Raw genomic sequence first — 19,018 nt, forward strand, 5'->3', positions numbered from 1 at the left:
ATCACTCACTGCATTTAACATAAGAAATCATTTATTTGGTAATCAATTTCCTATCTAGATGCGTAAAATAGCCAAAGGTATGAGCAGTTGCCGTACAAGAAAAACGATTAAAGTAAAATCTATATAGACAAGAAAGAAGACGCAGTGCCATGAAATGCTGCTGCCCTCTTGCATTTCTTATATTCCTCAATTGCGGCCAGAAAGTCTCAGCGACCGACGTCCAGCGCTTGGCCGGTTAGCACTATTCGAAGATCTTCTTTTCTGGCTGGGTGGTTCTTCTTGGCGCGAATCGGATTGCCGTGATCGCTTCGGTAAAGTTCGCCGTTGCGGTTCTTGGTTCTGTGCCCGTTTGCGAGCTGCCTGTTTAGCGTTGACCGTAGGAGTAACTTTCTTCCCGCTAGCTTTTTTGTTGAGTACAATTTTCGGTTTTAAACTTTCTGTCTCTTCCTCATCCTCCATACTTTCAGCATCCTCTTCACTGCTCGACGAACTACTATCTTCTGAGCTCATTTCAGCCTCCGATACATTGCTCTCATCATCCTCCTCTTCAGCATCGTCCTTCTTATCGACATCGTCCTCGCTATCGTCCGATGCAACGTAATCATTGATTTGGGCTCGCTTGCGGGTTCCTGCGTTGTGCTTTGGCGCGTGATCCTCCGGTCTACACTGCATGCAAAACCAGTCACCTGCCGGGATTTGCTTCAGCTTCGGTTTGAGGCAGTACATGTGGCAGGCACGATTACACTCGTCGCACAAAAGCGTCACGCTAGCATCGCCTTTCAGTCGGCAAACCATGCAGACCGCTCGCTCGATCGATCTAGACCACCGAATTGCATCGTACAGTATGTGATAGTGCAGAAATAGCTGTGAAAAAGAATTTGCCTGCATTAGTAGCACTTCCCAGCGCAGGAACTTCTTCTGGCCATACGATTGCCAGAACGCGATCGTGTTACGGTCCTTGCAAACGCCTTTCGGTCCAAACGGGTGTCTGAAAAATTTGGGATCAACACTTTGCGCGACTTGCAGTAACGCGGAGGCCAACGAACGCACCGTAGCTCGAAGCGAACCTTCCTGCATAGAACCATTCGCGTTGGTCGCTTCGGGAAGGCCGTTCTCTGGACCATCTAATGACGATTGGAAAAGATCCGCGTCTTCCTCCTCCGATTCCTCGCTGGAGGATTCTTGGTTCTTTTTCTTTATAAAGGCATACTTATCGTTTTGAAGCCGCTGGAGACCCCACTCCAATTGTCCGGTTATTTGTGCATCGTACGAGCGGTTCAGGATCGCGTTGCGCCACTTTTCAACATCGTTCACCTTCAGTTCGCCCAAACATCCGGCAGTGATCCGTACCTCCAGATCGACCAAATATTCACGGAACATTGTCTCTAACATTTCATTGGACTGGTTCGTGTCTGGAAGCGCAGAATGGGGCTCGTTTTCTTGCACAGAAAGCTTTGCAATCGGGCACCGTTCCATCTGCGCTACGATGAGATCGCGGTACAATTGAAGCGTTTCGCGCAACGGCTTTTCACGACGACCCCTCGGATTTAGGCTGCCGATGAGCGCATCCAGCTCATGTGCCGTTGCATAGTAGCTCCACGAGGCCGTACCCGGGTGGTTTGAAGGATGGACAGGGCAGCTTATTTCGTCCCCAGTACACATCAGCAACTCACGATTGCTAGGGCATGTGCCAGCGCTGCTACTGACCGCATTCGCCGTTTCCAACCTTCCACCCTCGTCCTTTGCGGTCCCATTTGCTGTGGCCAGTGAAAATGGATTAGTTTTCGTTTGCGCTAGCAAAGCACTACCGCGGTGCAGCAATTGCTCGTAAACGTCGTCCTCACACCTCAGCTTTCCATCGGCATCGATATCAATCAACCCGGCACTGTTTCCAGCGCACTTGAAGATAGAATCGGTGATAAACTTCTTGCGCGTTTTAGCGTCACATTGTGCCAAGCCGGGAATGTGTTTTGTCACCTGTTCCATGCAACGTCCGGCGAACTTGGTATCGTGTTCCACGAACAAACCTGGGAGCGATTGAAACTGCCAATAGTTGCGGAAAGCGCGGTCTGAACCGAGGTACACCTGGTTTGGTTTAAATTCTGCCGCTTCCTCCCTGAGCTCTATCATTTTTGCGCTGGCTTCATTTTCGAGCTCTTCTAAACTGTTTTTCAGACTTTGCTCCATTTGCTTTTGATAATCCTCCAGCTCCTTGTCCGCTAGCTGGCCCACCTTGGATGCTAACTCTTTCTTGAAACTGTCATGTGCTGTCTGCATTAGCGACGACTTTTTGTGTGCCACACGCCGCTGCTCCAAACGATTGTTTTTGATCTTGATTCGAGCTTCCCCCATCGCTTCCACCTGGCCCAGTATCTCTTCGGTCGTTAGCAGATTGTGAATGAGAGCACAAATGATTTGCATGACGTCTTCGGTCGCTAACTGAAAGACGGTATGCGTAGTCAGGGCGCGCAGTATGTGCGGATGATCACGGTTCAGCTTGTAGCTGGCATCGCCGAACGAGGTTGAATGGTTGTGAGCGGTAAGGTGCAGCCGCAACAGCTCGGAAACGGTCGTCCAATCCAGGGGCAGATCGGTAATGTTCATCGATAACTGTCCACTGCACCATCGGATCAATCTTTTTGCTCCCAGCTCTATGTTCGATTCTTCCGAAGCTATCGCATTCTTCCACGCTTCGAACAGAGCACTCAGCAGGATCTGGAGAATGTCACACAACGGCCCGTCCGTTTCCCTTAGCAATAATGCTCGCTCCAGCTGCTCCACTGAGACGCCATCCGGAAACTTTGTTTCGATTGAGAGCACATCGCCAAACGTGTTCAAAAACTCTAGGATGAACAGGAAGTCTGGGAAATGTTGCTCGCCAATTAACGTTCGCACCGCTCGTGCCGGCGGCATCACGCGCTGGTCAGTCAGCTGCAGATCTTCCTTCACTGAGCTGTATTCCTTCAGCGCCAATGCAACCTGCGAAACTAATAGCGTCTTCTCCAGCTTCATTCGCTTCTTGGCCAGTTCTCTCTTCTCCGCCCGCTCTTCCAGATTTGTTTTCCTTTTCTCCGGAGCTTTAGTCGCAGGTTTTACCTTCAACGAATCGTTGGCTGATTGTTGCAGGTACTTTTCAATCGTTGGTTGCTTTTTGTTTTCCTTACCCTTCACTTTAGCTTGTTGTTGGTCAGCTTTCTTTGACTTCTTGGCTGGTTTCGCAACTCCTGCGCGTGCTTTATCTTGGGACTGCAGCTTTTTGGAGACTTTAAAGTCGGGCTTTTGTCCGTAAAACACCTTGTCGTCGGTGCAGCCTTTCGATGTGACGAATTGTTCCAGCGATGTTTTCTTAACACACAACATCTGATTTGCGCCCAGCTCAACGTGCTGCTTCAGGAATAGTTTGCACTTTTCCCGTGACAGACAGTTGCGTTCGCGCATTATTGCTTCACCCCGGACGGAATAATTTGCGGGACTCTCTCCATCTTCGCTCTCGACGTGGTAGATTAGCCGGGACGGGACTGGCTCGCCTGCCGGATCGCTGATTACCACCCGCACGATCTTGGCCTTGCGCACCACTTCCGGATCGCCCGTTTTGGTGTACACCGTTTCGCCCTTGAAGAACACATCTTTCGCATACCCATGAACATCGCTGGAAAGATCGTGTATGGCGGTACGCTTGGTGCGCGACGCGATAAGCAGTATTGGACCTTTCAGTGCGACCGGAAACGTCTTCAAGGTACGTTTGGCCGATTTTTCACTCTCAAGGGCATCGACGTACGTCAAATTCGTTCGCCCAGTCATCACACAGCTCCACACGGTGGAGGAGAGCAGCATTGTGCGCATGAAGAAATCGTCGTAGTTGCTGAAAAGTTCACCGGTCGTTTCGCACACAAACACTTCATCGCTGTCCTTAAGATGTTCCGGTTCCGGGGTTTTCTGTAGAGCTTTTCGCTTGAGCAAAGGCATCTTCGGTTGGTGGGGGATGGTTGCATATATTGCTTGGTTCTGCGGATCGCGTTTGGTGAGCTTGCAAACGGCTGCAAACCGGAGAACAGATTGAAATGAGAGCACTTTGGTGGTTGATTGTAATTCCTACTTACCAACGATTGTTTTCGGTGTAAGGATACACTTCCGGCAGACTTTGCACACAATTCCAGCTTAAAATATTTCGCCTGCAGCGATGTACGCACATACGCGCTCAAAAATGAAGCCAAAGTGAAATGAAAACATTGGCGCCAACGAACGTTTGACGTTTGACAGATACAATCGTTTGACTGCAATCAGACGTTTGGTAAGACGTTACGTATTGGTGTGGTGTCGTCTGATTACGAGGAAGGCGGTTTACCGTATTAAAGATTATTCACCAATTTTTTCTGCTTTCATAAGCTGGAGGAAATTATTGTTACTGTCAGCTACAGTGCCTGTGGCGTACAAAAATAGTTTTTGAGTAAAACACAGATATTGCACATAGAATAAGATTCAAATTTTGTATGTCGTAGTATTGAAACGTGTCGGCTTGGAGCTCTGTTTTGAAAAATTGTTTTTTTTTTTGCTTTCCAAAAATGTAGTACCGAGAACATGATACGCGAGCATAAAACATGCAAATAAAATGTTTGGTTGTTTTTATAGGGCACATCCTTTCATGGTGTTGAGAATCCCTGACACACAACATACATTTACATTTGGCACTATGATTACGCATGATTTGTTGTTTATTTTCATATCCTTTCCGGCAATCATAGCAACCGACCAGCGATCGGATGGAATAGTTTGCAGTTCGTCCGAAATAGCAGACGGCCATATAGCAGAGGAAAACTGTGCCCGTACATTGTGCGGCGACCGGCCTACGGCTAAACTAGAAATGTCGACAAAATTGTTTGCCTGTGATTTTGAAGTATTTGGCACGGTGCAGGGTATGTAATATCTATAGATACCATTTCGTAGCTAAACACTTCACAAATATCTTTTGCCTTGCAGGCGTGTTCTTTCGCAAGGTAAGAAGACTACAAAAATAGACCATTTGGTTGCGGATTGCTGTCGGGACATTTTAATCGCCGACCGGTTTTGTATTGCAGTACACCCAAAAACAGGCATCGAGTTTGGGCATACGTGGATGGTGCATGAATACCCGAGATGATACGGTGAAGGGTCAGCTCGAGGGTGAGGAAAAACCGATGAACGAAATGTAAGCATTGCCGGTACCGTCTCCATAGTTACCGTAACTCTAGTAACGTTAACATACTCGTTTCGCGTATCCAACCACACAGGAAACATTGGCTGCAAACCAAGGGGAGCCCATCGAGCCGTATTGATAAGGCGGTTTTTAGCGTCCCCAAGGAAATAACTTCCTATTCGTTCAAAGACTTCTCAATTCGTCGTTAAATAAGCTTGACTAACTGTTCGATTAGAAACTCCTCTATGAGCTACAAGTAAAAAGATGTATATTTTTGCTTAGAGCAAGAAGCCATTAGGCACAAGGTACACACGAGTACCACGAAAAAGCTGTTAAAGCATCGTGTGTTGCGTCTTTTCTGTTCGATTTTTTAACAATATTGCATAGAAGAGGTTACCTAGCTAATAAATGCACTTTTGTGAACGAGGTTCGGAATTGGAACGCCATGCGCCACATGCAGCCCGCCTGTTACTGCTTGAAGTCCTTGAGTGGATAATGCTCACGATGTTGCTCTACGTGTTCCTCCATCGAACGCAGCTGTTCCTTCAGATGGATCGGCATCTCCTCGTACACATCCTGGAACATTTCACGCCAGTCCGGTTTGGGAATGCGTTCCGATTGATTTATCTGGGCCAGTACCTGCTTGCGGACTGATTTCACAAATTCGTTCTCCTTTTCCTCGTCGAACCAGCCGCGCCGAATCATGTAGTGTTTGAGCTTCGTGATCGGATGCTCGACTGTGTTCCAAATTTCAAGCTCTTCCGCCGGCCGGTATGCCGTACTGTCGTCCGACGTAGAATGATGCCCGATCCGGTACGCCATCGCTTCCAGCACAATTGGTTTGTTTTCGCGCAGCACATATTCTCGGGCCAGCTTGGTAGCATTGTACGTCGCAAACACGTCGGTGCCATCGAAGCGCAACGCCGCCATCCCGTAGCCGGCAGCACGCCCCGCAATACCATCACCACGGTACTGTTCCTTGGAGGGAGTAGAAATGGCAAAGCCATTATTGCGGCAGAAAAAGATCACTGGGCTGTCCAGTGTGGCCGCAAAGTTGAAGGCCGCATGGGTATCGCCCTCGGAGGCGGCGCCCTCGCCGAAATACGTGATGACGCATCGCTGATTGTTAGGTTGCAGCTTGAATGCGTAGGCCGCTCCGGCAGCCTGCGGAATTTGCGTACCCAGCGGCGAGGAAATGGTGACAAAGTTCAGTTTCCGCGACCCATAGTGCACCGGCATTTGGCGACCCTTGCCCTGGTCCTCGGCATTACCGTAGCATTGGTTGATAAAGTCCGAAATGGTAAAACCGCGCCATACCAGCACTCCCGCCTCACGGTACTGCCCGTACACCCAATCCTCCGGACTGAGGGCCGCCGCGCTACCGATGTGACTTGCCTCTTCGCCAAAGTTGGTCATGTAGAACGATATGCGCCCTTGACGTTGCGATTCGTACAGAATCTTGTCCATGGTGTTCAGCAGCACCATGTCCCGGAACATCTTTTGCACGGTCGCCTGCTCCAGGTTCGGTTCTTGAGACGGATCGTCGATTGTACCTTCACTATTCATCACGCGATAGATCGGGATGGGTTCGATGTTTTCCGGCAGCGCCAGTTTGGGAGTCGTTACGAATGAGGCTCCCAGAGCGCCGGGAAACTTTGCGTGCAAGGAGCTGCTTCCATTTCCTTGTTGCAACGGCGCAGAGTCGGACGTAAGGTGCTGTAAATGGAAGGGCCCATTGAGCAACTGTTGCAGTTCAGTGCATACCTGCCGAAGCGTGGAGCATGGATCGCCTGCTTTACCTACCTTTACTGAGCCGAGCGACCTTGCTGGCCGTGCAACAGACGTTCTCTTTACTAACACGTTTGCCACCGCGCGTAGAAACGACATTTTTACGTAAAACCTAGAATTATTAAACGAAACAAACGCTACTAGCCCACAGTTCTCTAACTTTGATTACGTCAAACCGACGGCTGCAAAGGGCCAACCACCTGTTTGTGCGCCGCTCTTGTTGACAGGGACGATAAGGGTGTTGCTGCGTTCGTATATTCGCACGGAGATGTTTGCACGATTTATTCGGCCGAAAGTGAGACTTGATACGTAATATCAATTGACGGAACAAGTGCAATGCCACACACATACAAGCCCAACAACAGCCTCGGCTGGAAACTGCCTGGCACAATCCATCAAAACAATGCTCCAGGAGTACACAACCACACTCTCAGTTCTCCATCAGCGGTTCGGCAGCGGCAATCTCGATTCCTGCAAAGTTATGTTTGCTTATACAATAACAAATTCGTGTCTAAATTCTAGAAAAATAGAGTGTATCGCAGGCAAACGTGTAAGCAAATCAGTTTGAGGAGATTTAAAAATGCTCAATTTTATTTGAACCATGCGTACAGTGCTGTCAAACTGACAGTCGCTGTCAAACCATCGCCCCATACAAAACAAACCAAGCCAGCAAAATCAACAGACACTGCCCTCGGAGAAGGTTTGTATCTCTAATTTTGTAGTGTTTCACATAATTTGTCGTGTTTTTTCGGAGAAAGTACAAGTGCCGCTAGAAAGATATAGACCAGTACGAAAGCCGCTTCTAGTTGGGCTGAAAAGGTTGGGTTTGCGCATTCACTTCTTGTCATGTTTGCACTGCAGCCAAGACACAATTGTTTCTTCAGTTAAAAATAACATAAAATGTATCTTGGCCCGCCGTCTATTAACAGCAAACAGTCGCCAAAACTAGTATGGCTTCACCGTCTCAAAGCAGTCCAGCCACGACAGGAACGGCAAACGTAATTGGAGGTTCAAATGCGAAGGCTTCCGCTGGCAGTGGTTCAGCATCAGGCACGTCTGCGTCGGGCACTAGTGGGACAGACAGCACCACTCAGCTACTAACGAAACCACGGCTGCAGGAGCTGGTCCGCGAAATAGACCCAACCGAGCAGTTGGACGAGGAGGTGGAAGAACTACTACTTCAAATAGCAGACGATTTTGTCGAAAACACGGTAAATGCCGCTTGCCTGCTAGCAAAACACCGCAAGGTCCCGAAGGTTGAAGTGCGAGATGTGCAATTGCATCTAGGTAAGGGATTAAGCTCGTTGTCTAGCGTTCAATGTTAATATTGGCTGTTCTTCTGTTTCCCCCCCAGAACGCAACTGGAACATGTGGATTCCCGGTTTTGGTACGGACGAGCTGAGACCGTACAAGAGAGCGACCGTAACAGAAGCTCACAAACAACGATTGGCCCTAATAAGGAAGGCTATCAAAAAATATTAGCATATACGTATGGTAGCGTTAATGGAACAACTAGCAATAATAATCATACAAAACACGCAGATACTAAACGAATAAATATAAAGAAATCAACCGACTTGCTTACTTAGGTGCACTCTGCAGGGGCTCATCATTTATTCTCCTCCCACCATTACAGCTCCGTTTTGCGTTCGATTTTCATCAGTTCTACCTCAAAAATTAGCACGGAATTGGGTGGAATCTTCTCGCCGGCTCCACGCTCTCCGTAACCTAGCTCCGGAGGGATGACCAGCTTCCGTTTCTCACCTTCACACATTCCAAGCAATCCTTGGTCCCATCCCTTGATTACTTGACCCATTCCAAGGGTAAAGGTAAGCGGATTGCCACGCGGAATGCTGCTGTCGAACTCAGTTCCGTCCTCAAGGGTACCCTGCCCAGAAGGGAGATATTCGGAAATCCATAGTTTTTTTTTACGTTACATTGACTACAAGCCGAAACACGCAATCGGCTAACGCTGCTTACCGTATAGTGCATGTGCACCAGATCACCCTTCTTGGTCCGAACGGTACAGTTATCGACGCGCTTCTTGACGCCTATCTTTAGTTTGCTTTCGGCATGCACGCTCTGTGCCAGCGTTAGCCCAGCCAGACACAGGACAACCAGGTGGGAATAATGCATTTCTTTAGCTTTTTACCAGTAGGCACAATACGGGTTTTCGGACCGATTTCCACCTTCGCTGCAACTCGAAGAACGTGAGAGGTTATATCGGTTCCTGCCCCTTTTTGTTTACTTGATGCTCTAGGAGCGTTGTGGGTGACAGCTGCGAGCGACAGCTTGGTAACACAGTGCCGGACGATTAAATATGTGTGGCACAAAAAATTATAAAATAATTGGTTACTCCTGGCGTGACCAAAAATTAGAACGTAGCTCCTGTAAGCCAATATAAATGGTCAGGATAGCGGGAGGGCGATTTAATCGAATAATAAGCAATGTTTCATTCGACTTAATTCACCCATTTTTGACCACACTGAAAGCACACTGTGAAGCTTTCGCAACGTGTACTGCGGATTGCATACATTCAAGCGTAACTCCTACAGTGCCTAACAAATTTTGTCAGGGGGAGGGGGCCCTTCTCGAGTCTTTTACCTTTAAAAAAGCATCGTGAGTCATTAATTGTTAACTGTAGCGCTACATTTCTTTCTCAATGTGGCTAGCGAGCTTCTCTTTTATGGCCACAGGATGCCCATATTATCCACAACTCGCCCTATTTCCAGCAACCGATTTATTTTTTTTTACCAAATTTTACAACTAGCATCACTTTTGTATAATTCCACTTCCATTCTCTACACACACTTATAGTTCCATTTCACTGCTTTCGTATGTTGCATTCCTTTGTTTTGTTTGTTTTTGTTTTTTCATTTCATAAGAATAAAAATATATTTATATATCGATGATACACATAACTTGCATACGGCAGCCACGTGGATCCACCTTATGTTCTACGCCTTAGTACGAACGTAATTATCAATGCAGAAAATACGCTTAACTATGGTTGCACGCATCGGGACGCCACTTGTGGTTGGGCGCGGCGCTGCATAAACACTATCATCCTATTGCATTACAATCACGGTTAACGTTGTGCGCCGAGTTCGATTCAAACCACTCACCAGCTCCAGAAACGAAACGTAAAGCTATTGGTTGCAGTGTTTCTAAAAGGTTATATCCATAAGTAACGATAGTCTTCTGGCTGTAACGTTTATCTAGGGCCCATTGCAGCTACGAATTGCAGGTGGACTGTGCTGCCAGACCGATTCTACCGTCCGAGTTTAGCTGCATCCCATCCCTTTTGCAACCATTTTAATTATTTAGTAACAACCTTTTCGCTTGGGTATTTTCATATATTTTTGGTGTGCGTGCGTGCGCGTGATGTACGCATACGTAGAGGCGTGTACGTATGGGTGCCCTTAAGGGTATAAAAACGAACGACTTCTTCAACTGCCTGCCACTAGTACGCAGGCAAAAGTACAAGGAAAAGTGTACCCGTTTGCAAGCATTCCAATCAAAAGGACAGAATAAATGTATCTGAAGGCACTAATGTTATGGAAACATAAAAAAAAAGAGCAGCCAATGCCAGTACCTCAAATCCACTGTCACTTGCACCTTTCACTCTGGTTTTAATGGCTTCCCTTACAGTTTCCTGGTTAAACCGGTGTTACACTTAAATTCATACACTTTTTTCTGTAACTATGGAATGTGGTGTAGCGCGTTGCGTTCTATTATTAAAACATTCAAATTCCATTCCATGCCATCGCAAGCTGCGCACGTGCTTCATTCGCTTGCTTTTTTAGGTTGAGAGCCTCTACTACATTCGTGTTTCGATAGTGCAACATTATGCCAACAATTAAATAATCTCTCACATCGTCTCCTACGTGGCGCGCATGTGCCTATAAAGTGGATTGCGAACAGCGAGGACGCAAAAACGACAAAATTTAAACATTGCTTCCGTACACTACAACAGCGTACCGATGCACTCTACCGGCGCCCAGCTCTCGACACCTGCTTCAATCTACACCGGCAAATCCTTGGCTGCCCTCAATCGCACTGACCAGCTTTTCCTTCAATTGGGCGTAGCTTTCGTACGGAGGCAAATCTAAACGGTTGAAGCTGCGAATCACACACAAAAAAAAGGAAGAATGTTAGAGCGCTGCAAACACAAAAAACCCCCCGGGAGCCGTTTCTTACCATGTGTGAGCACGGGGAAAATTGTTCACCGTTCCCCACTTCTCGATCGTAAACAGCTGGGGCCCGTTCGAGCCGTACAGCTCCTTGAACCCGTTCATCGGGACGCGCGACGTGCCGGTAACGAACTGTAGCAGGCGGGCCCGCATCTCGTTGTTAAAGGACAGCACCGCCCGCCAGAACCACTGCACGACCGCATGGTTCGCGTAGTAGTCGCCCTTGTACATGGTGTTCTTCTTCCAGTCGTTCACGTCGATGCTTTGGATGCCGCACATCAGCAGCTCCAGCTCGTTTTCGTCGAAAATTTTCAGCAAATGCAGCGGCACCAACGAACCCACGCCCTCGAGGAAGGCCTGCATTTGATCTTTGACGCGCGCCTCAAACCGCCAATCGATGACGAGCCGTATGTACTCGTCCTTGTTGTCGTTGCCCACCTCCAGGTCGGCACCGTTCGGTTTGAGCTCCCGCTGGTTCGTCGTGCCAAAGCTTTCCTCGTCCACGCTGAACGTCAGCATGAGCGAGCTCGGATCGTTCTCCTTGATGTAGAGCAGCGAGTTGTAGTACTCGGTGTCGACGGCCTCCATGTCCTTCAGGTCGATCGGCTTCTGCAGCATCATCTTGTAGAACGGGCGTATGAAAAAGGCGTCCAGCAGCTTGCCGTGGTAGATCGCCATCCCAGCGATGCGTCCAATAAACCTATCCAGCGCGGGACGTGGGGGGGAGAGCAAAATGTAATAGTACCCCGATTTTTGTCCCCCGGTTGAACCATTCCACTGCCTCTTACCTGAAGTAGTTCAGATGCTCTTCGTTGCACAGTCCACTGTTCGGGTTGATTTGCAGCGTGTAGTTGTCCATCGCCGAATACTCAAACAGTCCATAGTACGGGTTGAACATCTCCTTCGACAGCAGATAGAACCATTCCCGTGCCAGCCCGCCATAGTCCAGCCCAGTCTCGCCCTCGAATTCCACCCACAGCTTCGTTTTGAGCAGATCCAGCCGCGTTACGGAGTTGATCACCCGGTAGGAATCTTCCAAGATGGAAGCCCTCCGCACCTTGATGTCAATCTTGTTTGGCACATTGCTCGGTTTCTGCAGCTGGCTCTTAAAGTACTCATACTTTTGCTTGTAGTCGCGCGAATACGGTACCGCCTGGCCCGCAATCTTTGGATTCGAAAGCCGTGGATCGTCCCACTGCGTCGTGCGCGTGTTGTGATCGATGAAGAACGTACGGCCATCGCTGTGCACGCGCTCTTCCCACCCTTCCGGCAGCGGGCCCAGATTATCGTCCGATGAGCGTGCATCTCCACCACGGTTTCCTCCACCACCACCACCCGTCGCTCCAACGTTTGCTCCACCAGCGTTGCCGGCCCCATCATTTCCAGCGCTCGGTATGGGACTTGCAAGGCCCGTGCGAGGATCGACCCACGAGGTGGTTTTATTAATGTGATCGATAAAGAACAAACGGCCGTTCGATGCAACCTGCACGGCCCAACCTGGCGGCAAACCGGTAGCATTGGGCGCATTTGCTGCCTGAGTGGTTGGCGATGCAGGATGGCTCGGTGACGTCGGTTGCACTGCTTGCGATTGATCACCGACACTGTTGGAAGACGATGCCGCCTCACTCACCTGGAGCGGAACAGAGAGAGAGAAAGAGCGAGTAAGAGGTTAAGCGAGCCAGGAACATCGTGAAGGGATTAAGGAACTAAACAACACCACCTTCCTTGCTCATATTCATGCAATACATAACTTAGTTTAACATTAAAAAGGCCCTAGTGCACATCTAAAACACATAGCGTACGGATGAAACATGAGCTGCACACACCATTGCCAACGGTTAAATGATAAATAATGAAACTTGCAACGTGTTGATGCAAAATAAAAGAAAAGCCGCCACCCAAAAACCCTGTACTCCATCAGGATAGTTATGGGTAATACGAGGAAGAGAAAGATGAGAAGAAGGAGAAGTATTTGTTGAAGGTTACTACCAGCTCAGTGGTGAGGTGTTGGCAGTTAGTAGGCAATCATTTCTTTTCTTCCAATAGTATCGCTTAATGTAAGTAGTTTTAGTAGATAGATTTTGTTCACCGCAACACAATGTCCAGCAACAGTGAAAGGATAGATAGCACTTAAGGTTAACGCAGCGGTACAGTTCGCCGTTAGTATGCAAAGTTAGGAGTCGCAAACACCTTCTCCATGCGCGCGCAAAAAAAAAGGTGGAAAGGAACATTGAAACAAACCTCCCGAACATTGGACGTGTTTTCAGCGTCACCGGTCCCATTGACCGCGGAAGTGACAGTACGAGTTTGAATGTCCTGCACGACCGCCGTCGAACAGGAGGAGGACTCTTCCTGCTCTTCGCTTGCGAGGGGTGCAATGTCGCCGCTGTCCGGAGACGATCGGGATCGTTGGCTGGGTACCGGCGTACCGGCTGGACTAGTGCAGGCTGACGATGCTGAAGACGATGGTGGTGGCGGTGGTGGCGGTGCCGGACGTATGGGACGTATCGCTGCACCATTGCTAGCGATGGACGAGTTTGATGCGGAATGCGCAAGGCCCAGCGCATCAGCCTCACCGACACGTAAGCCCGACCGTTCCGGGGTCGCTACCGAACCATCAGCGGACAGTGGTGAAGGAATACTGGTAGATGACACATTGGACGCGCCGCTAGTTTCACCCTGTTCCGATGTAATACTGACAGTGTCGGCCTTGAATGGGAGAGCGAAAACGTAATGGGAAGGGCAAGTGGAAAATAACAAATGCGATGCACGGCGTGTGTGTGTGTTGGGTCGAGCAATGGATCAGACAATAATTTAGAGCAAAGTTTCGCTAGGTAATGGATTTTTAAACTATATGTACAAAAGCGATTAACTAAACAGACCTTAACAATAGCATAGCGTTATTGTTGTCTTACTGCGTTGCAGATTTTATGCTGGCTTTGGAAATACTTCATTACCATCAACTCTATTCTCCGCTGTCCAACTCAAAAATTAAGCCCTTTTCATTAAAATCCTTCGCTCAAAAAAGCTTACTAAAATCGATCGAACGCACCAAAATGCAAAACAAACAGAATCATGATCAATACCAACAATCAAATGAAACAAAAAAAACTCCCCAGCATTTCATCGGACGTCTTACCATGCTCGTGTTGTTGGTACCGCTGCCGCCATTGTCCGGATCGTTGCTAATGTGAAAGCGTCGCTGAAACGCCGCCACCATTTCGTTTAGGCCCGGTTGCGCTGGACCGATGGTGGGCCGTTCCCATTGGGTAGTCCGTGCGATATGGTTCACGTAGTACATCCTGCCAACGGGATCTTGCCGCAATTCCCATCCCGGTGGCAATGGGTCCGGTGCCGGTAGCGAAGGCAACTGAGCATACGGTTGGGTCCAGGAATCTGGCGTCCGAGTCGGCGGCAATTGCGAGGGCGAATAGAGCGGTGCATTTCGAAGCGTTGCCAGCGGCGTGCTTGTGGCGGAGGACCGATTGCTAACGCTGACCGTCGATCGCGTTCGCCCGATCGCCGGATCATCGTTGCGCATGATTGCGTGGTACAGTTCGAGTGTACCGCGCACCTTCGTGATTATGCGCAGGCTGGATTGACGCTTGGGCCGGAGCGTGTAACGCTGCGGCGCGATGGTACGGCCCTCGGTTTCATGGGGCAGGTTGATGAGCGTTAGATCGACGAGTCCCATAAAACCATCGCGCGTTAGTCGATTTTCGTCGTACACCTGAAACACCAGCTTGTGCTCGTTTGGTTTGACGCGACACACAAATTCCTCATTCCAGACCGGGTTCAACGTCTGCGGGAGAGGTAGGTAGGTAGAAAAGCACTATCAATACATACGTACAGCAAGCGGCTGTGACCGGACCTTACCCTTCGCTTGGTTTTTGTCACCATCTGGTCCACGTTGACGTCTCCCGTGATGGTGTTTTGTTCGATCTTCACGTACGGATCGCTATATCCGAAGATGTCCTTTTTCGCCAATCCGCTCGCTCCCAGCACCTTGATGCGCACGTAGCACACATCTTCCTCGTTCTACCGGTGTGTGGTTGTTGTGTTGTTGTCATTAACACAGCGAAACATCCCGCCAAACACGAACACACACACCGACACACCGACATTGATGATGCAACATACGTGGACAGAGAGAACAATGGGAAAGGAAAAATCAGTTACTTTTTTTTTGTTTTTGCCGGAGCGAAACATTTCCCGCGTATCGGTATCCCGTCCCCGATTAAGGATTCATTTGCAGAGACTAATCAATAAACATAGTAGCTCACTGTTGACAGATTTGATAATTCAACCGACGGCTGTGTTGCCCTGATTGTGGGGTGTGTTATCATCACGCTAATCCCACCACTGTTGAATACATCACCAAATTCGCAATTTGCCAAGTACCCAAGCTAACTTCGTACACACGATCCGAATAATTTCACAACCAATGCCTACCAAATTGATCAACATCCCGGTTCTCGTCATGATGTGCGTTTGTTGTTGCTGGTAGCGACTACCGGGAAAAGAGGGGAATCACCGTCGAGAACAATTTACACTGACACTAACTTAGCGTTGATGGTTAATATTGTCTGCACTATCTCCTCTCACTATTGCCACTATTTTTGACGAGGCATACACTTTCAACCCATTACTGCAACATATTGCCGGTACAAAAGTTCAACTCGATTCGAAACTGTTGTGCCCGGTTGAAGCAAACTGCCCATTTCACAGCGACACACCGAAACAGCTGCTCGCAACCATGTAGCGACGCACGCGATCAGCGACTCATGCTGAAAAACGACTCTCTCCCCCCTTTTTCTTGGTGAGCGTATTGGAGCCTGACCGAGGCCGTCCGACCGAGCCGAACACTGTGCTGCTATTTCTGGTTCTACCACGCAGCTCTCCCGTATCTCGACGCTACAGGCTACTGAGATGGTGATGGTGGTTGTGCTGCGTTGCAGACGCTGAGGATATCTTAGCAACGCCGCTACTAATGCTGCCGATGCGTATGATGTGTGTGGGGTGGCGCTTTACCTGGCGCAGTGTTGGTGAATACGATAATTTCGATCCACCGCTTCTCTTTGCCCTACCTCCAACAATGTCACCACGGCACACCAAACCTTCAACGCCCAACGAAAATCCGGGAGATCCGGGAGGTGTCACACATACTCTGCGTCCGGCGATGAAACGTTCGCACTACCGAAAAGCGACAAACCACGACGCTTATCAGCGATAATGAGTGACAGATAAGTGCAAAGTGGTGGTGAAATAATGCTAACCTGCACCGTACCACCACCGATCATCATACGGATCAAACCGGGACCGGGTATCGCACACAAATGTAATGTCCCGCGGAACGGGTCACAACAGTGAGCATGTGTATCCTGCGTCAAGCAACGCTGTACGAAGCGGAAGGAGTCGTGGTAGGACATCTGCGTTAGTAAAATTAAGTAAGCACGTTGCATTGTAACGCGCTTATTCCTTGTTTCATTGGTGACTAACGTTCCTCGCACTGATACGAAACGCACAATCGCCGCCTTTTATCTGAAGGTTTAAGAGCTAAACCACATGGATTCAAGGGAAACATTCGAGCTTAATGCCGTTGGGATGAAAAGATAACAACAGGCAACTAGGAAAGCGTAAACAGCGTACCCAACAATGTTAAACCGATGAGAAATTGATTTAAAAACGTGTGTTTGTTGCGATGGAAAATATCTGTCCCATTCCTTAACATTCTGTCTGAAGGCAGCTGTAGAGGGGAGAAGACATGTGTATAAATATAACACAAATAAGTAATATACTGTGGAGCAGGTGACGAAAAGGAAAACGCTGCCTACAGTAGCCGGAAGATCACGAGCCGGGTGCGATGATGGGGTGGGATCGAAGGGCAGATGTGAGTTTGACACACAGCACGAAATGTTCGTGGCAACAGTACGTGCGTGGCTTTGGGATGGTAAGGTAATGGCACTGGGTAAGTGCATGGCATACGTCTGCAGCAATAGGACCAATCGAGTGAAGTGATATCCAGGCTGTTGTACGGGCTACGCTAGTTCAGTTCAGTGATTCACGGATATCGCTAAAAATTAACCATTCGTAATAGTTTTCCCCCGGCCATTGGCAATCGAATATACGGCGGTTTACCGTATTATGGATTGGCTTTTGCATAGGCACGTGTAACAATCCCGAACATAGTTCTAGGTTAATTCTAAACGCTTTGCGAGCGACAGACGTCCTCGGCTTAGGATTTCTTCTACTATTTAATTTTCTAGTAAAGAATATTTGGATTTCTTTTCCTTCATACTCTGCTTGCTTTCATACGTCGACTTGATCACTGTAATTAGTTAAAAACGAAATGTTAATGCTGTTTCCTGTATTTTTTTTCTAGGTTTTGGCTACTTTAATAAGGTACCTTCAAGATGTTCCTATGGCAGGAATGTGCCAGCGATACTGAAAAGACTGTGATTACATTCCGGTGCGAGGAGAGAGTCATTCTCAGTCTAGAGTCAAAGCCAAGCAAGTCAACCAACCAGGCATATATCCCATACGAGAAGACACTGATGCATACAGTTACCTCACGCTTGTCACGCTGCGATGCTTTGGCAAGTTAAACGGGGGTTTATTTTTTCCCTAGGTGTACTTGCATGCCACGGCCTATCTTATCAGTGCATCGAATGGTTATCATTCCCCTCGCTCTTGTACTGGTTGTACTCAGCAAGCATTTTATTTACCGCATCACACTGCTAAAGTCAGGTGCTGCATCAAAGTCAAACATTCCCCGTTAGCTACCGTCCAGGGCTGACAGAAAGGAAAATTGTTCCTTTGTGATTTTCACGTAGGATATAGGACTTTCAATGCGGAAGAACTCATGAATACCCGGTTGATGCCCGTAAACCACATGAATGTGGTAGTCTTTTGTTAGTACGATGTCCTCGGTCGGGGACAATCAACTCGCCCCGATTCCCCATTTCGTCTATTCAGATCTATCTACTTACAGCGGTGAAAAGTGATCCTCGCGGAGTGTGAGACGACAGCGCCGGGCTCGAACCGTAGGACGAATTGCCCATGGACTGGGCTCTTCGCCGGGGTGGCCTTTGTGGTGTCATGAAGGATCCGATGGTTAACGCTGGCGAACCGGATGGCGTGGAACCGCGTTTGAAATGTAGCCTGGATGCGCCCGATTTGTGATCGCATACCCGATCGCGATTCACTTTTTTGCTAGCTGCACCGCGGACGCAACGGCACGGCGCGGATGCACCAATAACACGCTTGAACTGTTGCACCGGACTATACGATCGGGTGGATTAGTCATCGAAATTCAGGAATACGGGGAACAAGGTTGCTAGGGTTGGATTGGCGGGGAATAAGGGAATGTGAATTCCACTGCCCTTCATGGAGCTCCACACACGGCTAGCGCATTCCACTCTGGGCTTCCGGAATGAGGAATGAGCAATGATGATGATACTCGCGTCTCTGCACCCGCAAACCAACTACACTTTTCACTGGGTAGCTAGACTATCGAGGCTATCGTAGAAAACTGCTTTTATTTGCCGAGGGCCAAATCTTGAGAACAGGGAATGTGCGACCTCTACTCGTCGTTCGCCGTATGATTCACATGCAGAAAAACTGCACACACTACCGCATCGAATCACTTGCTGCACTACTCGGGGATCACATGCATTGCCTCATTAGCTACACTGTAAACTTATCTATCGACGCCGGAAATGAAAACGGTGCAGAATGTTTCTCCTCCCCCGTGGCAGCCTGTATTTCAGCTAATTTCTTTATGTTCTTCGACTTCGATCTCGTTCCGCACGATATTCTTTCAGCCGTGTTTTTTTTCGCAGCATTCAGTGTTGACAGCTGATGC

General features: G+C 48.6%; 6 protein-coding genes across 11 annotated transcripts; 2 read left to right on the top strand and 4 right to left on the bottom strand.

Moving 5' to 3' along the window:
* Positions 1-5: 5 nt before the first annotated feature.
* LOC118508516 (bromodomain adjacent to zinc finger domain protein 1A-like) lies at positions 6-4,257 on the bottom strand. Its single transcript, XM_036048368.1, has 2 exons — positions 4,101-4,257; positions 6-4,037 (listed from the first exon to the last, which is right to left on the bottom strand). The coding sequence occupies exon 2, from the start codon at positions 3,964-3,966 to the stop codon at positions 187-189; it is 3,780 nt and encodes a 1,259-aa protein (XP_035904261.1). The 5' UTR covers positions 3,967-4,037; positions 4,101-4,257; the 3' UTR covers positions 6-186.
* Positions 4,258-4,673: 416 nt separating this feature from the next.
* Positions 4,674-5,510, top strand: LOC118508518 (acylphosphatase-2). The gene is made up of 4 exons (XM_036048372.1): positions 4,674-4,913; positions 4,978-4,994; positions 5,076-5,185; positions 5,268-5,510. The coding sequence occupies exons 1-4, from the start codon at positions 4,691-4,693 to the stop codon at positions 5,380-5,382; spliced, it is 465 nt and encodes a 154-aa protein (XP_035904265.1). The 5' UTR covers positions 4,674-4,690; the 3' UTR covers positions 5,383-5,510.
* On the bottom strand, positions 5,400-7,579 carry LOC118508517 (2-oxoisovalerate dehydrogenase subunit alpha, mitochondrial). Of its 2 annotated transcripts, XM_036048370.1 has the most exons (3): positions 7,162-7,579; positions 6,977-7,073; positions 5,400-6,889 (listed from the first exon to the last, which is right to left on the bottom strand). In XM_036048370.1, the coding sequence occupies exons 1-3, from the start codon at positions 7,308-7,310 to the stop codon at positions 5,642-5,644; spliced, it is 1,494 nt and encodes a 497-aa protein (XP_035904263.1). In that variant the 5' UTR covers positions 7,311-7,579; the 3' UTR covers positions 5,400-5,641. The 2 variants fall into 2 exon arrangements, with proteins under 2 accessions (XP_035904263.1, XP_035904262.1); XM_036048369.1 differs by having other exon boundaries at positions 6,977-7,365.
* Positions 7,527-8,537, top strand: LOC118508519 (transcription initiation factor TFIID subunit 12). 2 transcript variants are annotated; one of them, XM_036048374.1, is made up of 3 exons: positions 7,527-7,661; positions 7,891-8,248; positions 8,316-8,537. In XM_036048374.1, the coding sequence occupies exons 2-3, from the start codon at positions 7,912-7,914 to the stop codon at positions 8,441-8,443; spliced, it is 465 nt and encodes a 154-aa protein (XP_035904267.1). In that variant the 5' UTR covers positions 7,527-7,661; positions 7,891-7,911; the 3' UTR covers positions 8,444-8,537. The 2 variants fall into 2 exon arrangements, with proteins under 2 accessions (XP_035904267.1, XP_035904266.1); XM_036048373.1 differs by having other exon boundaries at positions 7,627-7,780.
* On the bottom strand, positions 8,522-9,238 carry LOC118508520 (peptidyl-prolyl cis-trans isomerase FKBP2). The gene is made up of 2 exons (XM_036048375.1): positions 8,942-9,238; positions 8,522-8,849 (listed from the first exon to the last, which is right to left on the bottom strand). The coding sequence occupies exons 1-2, from the start codon at positions 9,095-9,097 to the stop codon at positions 8,592-8,594; spliced, it is 414 nt and encodes a 137-aa protein (XP_035904268.1). The 5' UTR covers positions 9,098-9,238; the 3' UTR covers positions 8,522-8,591.
* Positions 9,239-9,686: 448 nt separating this feature from the next.
* On the bottom strand, positions 9,687-18,986 carry LOC118508521 (E3 ubiquitin-protein ligase Nedd-4). Of its 4 annotated transcripts, none has more exons than XM_036048376.1 (7): positions 18,144-18,986; positions 15,031-15,192; positions 14,294-14,956; positions 13,396-13,863; positions 11,943-12,784; positions 11,162-11,854; positions 9,687-11,083 (listed from the first exon to the last, which is right to left on the bottom strand). In XM_036048376.1, exons 1-7 carry the CDS (start codon positions 18,252-18,254, stop codon positions 10,981-10,983), a joined length of 3,042 nt encoding a protein of 1,013 aa, XP_035904269.1. In that variant the 5' UTR covers positions 18,255-18,986; the 3' UTR covers positions 9,687-10,980. The 4 variants fall into 4 exon arrangements, with proteins under 4 accessions (XP_035904269.1, XP_035904271.1, XP_035904270.1 ...); XM_036048378.1 differs by lacking the exon at positions 18,144-18,986 and adding an exon at positions 16,242-16,365; XM_036048377.1 differs by lacking the exon at positions 18,144-18,986 and adding an exon at positions 15,607-16,210.
* Positions 18,987-19,018: the final 32 nt, after the last annotated feature.

This window comes from Anopheles stephensi, chromosome 2 (genome assembly GCF_013141755.1).
Source record: "Anopheles stephensi strain Indian chromosome 2, UCI_ANSTEP_V1.0, whole genome shotgun sequence".
In the NCBI taxonomy this organism is placed as follows: domain Eukaryota; kingdom Metazoa; phylum Arthropoda; class Insecta; order Diptera; family Culicidae; genus Anopheles; species Anopheles stephensi.

Excerpts from the sequence above, each read along its gene's own strand:
- LOC118508517 (XM_036048370.1), bottom strand. The coding sequence starts at position 7,310 with ATGTGTGTGGCATTGCACTTGTTCCGTCAATTGATATTACGTATCAAG. Across the intron at positions 7,074-7,161 it reads CAAGAGCGGCGCACAAACAG|GTTTTACGTAAAAATGTCGT; the intron begins GTGGTTGGCCCT and ends TAATAATTCTAG. Across the intron at positions 6,890-6,976 it reads GGTCGCTCGGCTCAGTAAAG|CACCTTACGTCCGACTCTGC; the intron begins GTAGGTAAAGCA and ends TTCCATTTACAG.
- LOC118508520 (XM_036048375.1), bottom strand. The coding sequence starts at position 9,097 with ATGCATTATTCCCACCTGGTTGTCCTGTGTCTGGCTGGGCTAACGCTG. Across the intron at positions 8,850-8,941 it reads TGGTGCACATGCACTATACG|GGTACCCTTGAGGACGGAAC; the intron begins GTAAGCAGCGTT and ends CCTTCTGGGCAG.
- LOC118508521 (XM_036048376.1), bottom strand. The coding sequence starts at position 18,254 with ATGACACCACAAAGGCCACCCCGGCGAAGAGCCCAGTCCATGGGCAAT. Across the intron at positions 15,193-18,143 it reads GAGGATCACTTTTCACCGCT|AACGAGGAAGATGTGTGCTA; the intron begins GTAAGTAGATAG and ends ACACACCGGTAG. Across the intron at positions 14,957-15,030 it reads TGACAAAAACCAAGCGAAGG|ACGTTGAACCCGGTCTGGAA; the intron begins GTAAGGTCCGGT and ends CCTCTCCCGCAG.
- LOC118508516 (XM_036048368.1), bottom strand. The coding sequence starts at position 3,966 with ATGCCTTTGCTCAAGCGAAAAGCTCTACAGAAAACCCCGGAACCGGAA.
- LOC118508519 (XM_036048374.1), top strand. The coding sequence starts at position 7,912 with ATGGCTTCACCGTCTCAAAGCAGTCCAGCCACGACAGGAACGGCAAAC. Across the intron at positions 8,249-8,315 it reads AGATGTGCAATTGCATCTAG|AACGCAACTGGAACATGTGG; the intron begins GTAAGGGATTAA and ends TTTCCCCCCCAG.
- LOC118508518 (XM_036048372.1), top strand. The coding sequence starts at position 4,691 with ATGATTACGCATGATTTGTTGTTTATTTTCATATCCTTTCCGGCAATC. Across the intron at positions 5,186-5,267 it reads GAAAAACCGATGAACGAAAT|GAAACATTGGCTGCAAACCA; the intron begins GTAAGCATTGCC and ends CCAACCACACAG.